Source organism: Pundamilia nyererei, unplaced genomic scaffold (assembly GCF_000239375.1).
Source record: "Pundamilia nyererei isolate P.nyererei 1_Seehausen unplaced genomic scaffold, PunNye1.0 scaffold00009, whole genome shotgun sequence".
Classification (NCBI taxonomy): domain Eukaryota; kingdom Metazoa; phylum Chordata; class Actinopteri; order Cichliformes; family Cichlidae; genus Pundamilia; species Pundamilia nyererei.
Window position 1 is genome coordinate 2,230,931 of NW_005187410.1, and position 2,263 is coordinate 2,233,193.

At 42.8% G+C, this 2,263-nt stretch overlaps 1 protein-coding gene across 1 annotated transcript in view; it reads right to left on the reverse strand.

Annotated features, from left to right (window-relative positions):
• Positions 1–318: 318 nt before the first annotated feature.
• marchf4b (membrane associated ring-CH-type finger 4b) overlaps positions 319–2,263 on the reverse strand; it is a 12,755-nt gene continuing 10,810 nt past the window's right edge. Inside the window, exon 4 of the mRNA XM_005723347.1 lies at positions 319–916. Coding sequence (XP_005723404.1) covers positions 495–916 — 422 coding nt within the window. The 3' untranslated portion in view covers positions 319–494. The remainder of the gene's footprint in view (positions 917–2,263) is intronic.

Sequence of the window (2,263 nt, forward strand, 5' to 3'; positions counted from 1 at the left end):
CACTGGACAACCACCTCATCACAAGGTAGATTGGTGTCCTATTTTGACTCATGAGCAATACAGACCTACATGTGGAAGATGATTGCAGAGTGTACAGCATACTCAAAAACCCACCCACTGTGAACACACTACCCGTTAACTTTCTTTTTCTTTTGGTTGCTGCTGTTTTGGAGATGCTTGACAGGTTGCCAATAAGAAATTATAGCTGCTGTTAAGAAAAAAGTATAAAAACCACAGTACGTGGTTTCCCTACAGATTAACAATTCAAGCACATATTTTTGAACGTATCTGTCAAAATAACCATTTTCCAACCGATTCTGCAAATCAAACTTTGACTTTTATTCAATCAATGTAAGGACATCAGAGATGCATTTTCAAACAAACAAGATTGTGTTGATATTAATCCAGTGCAGTTAAGACAGGATCTTTTCTTCAGCTGTCAGCTGGTTCAAAAATCTCTCCCCTTCGTGTGAGATAAGGCCTCAACTGACTCTTCAGACTGTAGTAACCCTCATGACCAGCTCTCTTGTGCTATTGCTGGGTTGGCTGCGGGCCTCCGGCTGCCTCAGGTGGCTGAGCAGGTGGAGGATGTTGTATGGACAGTGTTGGTCTGGCACTGCGCTGCCGCTGTTGGGGTCCACGTGTGTTCCCACTCCTCCGGCGGCCGTCACCACGGTCGTGGAGGTGGAGCCGGCGGCAGTGGAGGCCACCACCATCAGCGAGGAGGTGGAGGTGGATACTCCTATCCCAGTCTGGTAGCCCTGGGTGGGCTGAGATAGAGTCCTGTCTACAGTGGTGTCCTTCAGGTCGTCGCTGTCCATCGATTTATCATAGTTCAGAACCTTCCACTGCTGGTTCACGGCCTGCCAGCGGTGGAAGATGCGAAACACAGAAGGTCCCTCGTGGACAATTAGTGCTGTGGAGATCAGAGCACCAGTTAGACAATGTCACAGTCGGGCTGCAGTCTTGAGATACACTACATCCCAGAACACTGGTAGACACACTGTGGTAAAGCGTGAAGAAAGTATTAGCTTTGGCAGTAACAAAACAACTCATCTTTAAAGTACTGCGCCACAAACCAGACATCAAATCTTTATTTCTTAGAAAAAGCAGGGACTGGATTTGGATTTAGGTTAAAAAAAAATAATGCATCCGTTCTGCAGCCTCGTTCGATAGCAGCTTATCTCAGTTCAAAATTGCTTATTGATTCATGTTCACTGAACTCAGCATCTGGAAAATTGAAATCCATCTGTAGCAAAGTTGTTTGGACCCCAATATTTTACTGCATGTTTTCCATTTTAAAGGCATGTAAAGGGAAATTCATCATGTATGGATCAGTCCACATTTAGCACTTATAACCATGTTTTTTAACACTACAATATAGTTTGCATCATGGAACATTACATGCAAAGTCCTTTTTTAGTGTTCAAGGTATTTGTTAACAACTTAAACATGATGATTTTATATAACTAATTCTAGTAACAAAAGAATACATATTTTAAATAAAATATATCTAAATAGGAGGTATTGTAATAATTAAAAATACTGTGCACTCAAACACTTGAATGCTTTTAAATCTCCTTGTAACGGCATTAAATGCATTTTAATGGCATTACTTGCTTAAATGCTGCTTATAAAAAGGAGAAAGTAGGAGATTATTAAGTGTTACCACTACATATTGATCTTCAAGGAGTCTGCTAGTTGCTCGCCAACTACTTTATTACAGCAGTAATGTAATATTGCTGTTTAACAAGCCAATGACTACAGTTGCAGCAGCTGGAGTTTACTTATAAAATCCTGCCAGCTTTCCTCAACTCTGCTCCTCTCCCTCTCTAACTTTGTGGATAAGTGAAAGTCAGGTCTTTGCTCTTTAACATCCACCAGGTGACAAGTTAATCTCTGTAAAGTGCACCGTTAATGACTCCACAGTCAATCCTCCACAGCACCAAACCGGAGACAATCAATCACCTCTTCCTTACACCCTGCTGTCTACTGCAGTGGCACTTAGAGTCTCCTTAATGCGAGATGCCATCACACAGTTGTCCAAAACATGTGGGCCTCTGAGCGCCACAGGAGGACAGCAGGCTTAAATGCTATACATTTCAATCTGGACGCCCACGCACCAATGCAGGGAACTGTTAGAAATCCTTTGGTGCACCTATCATATATTCCTTACACCCTGCTGTCTACTGCAGTGGCACTTAGAGTCTCCTTAATGCGAGATGCCATCACACAGTTGTCCAAAACATGTGGGCCTCTGAGC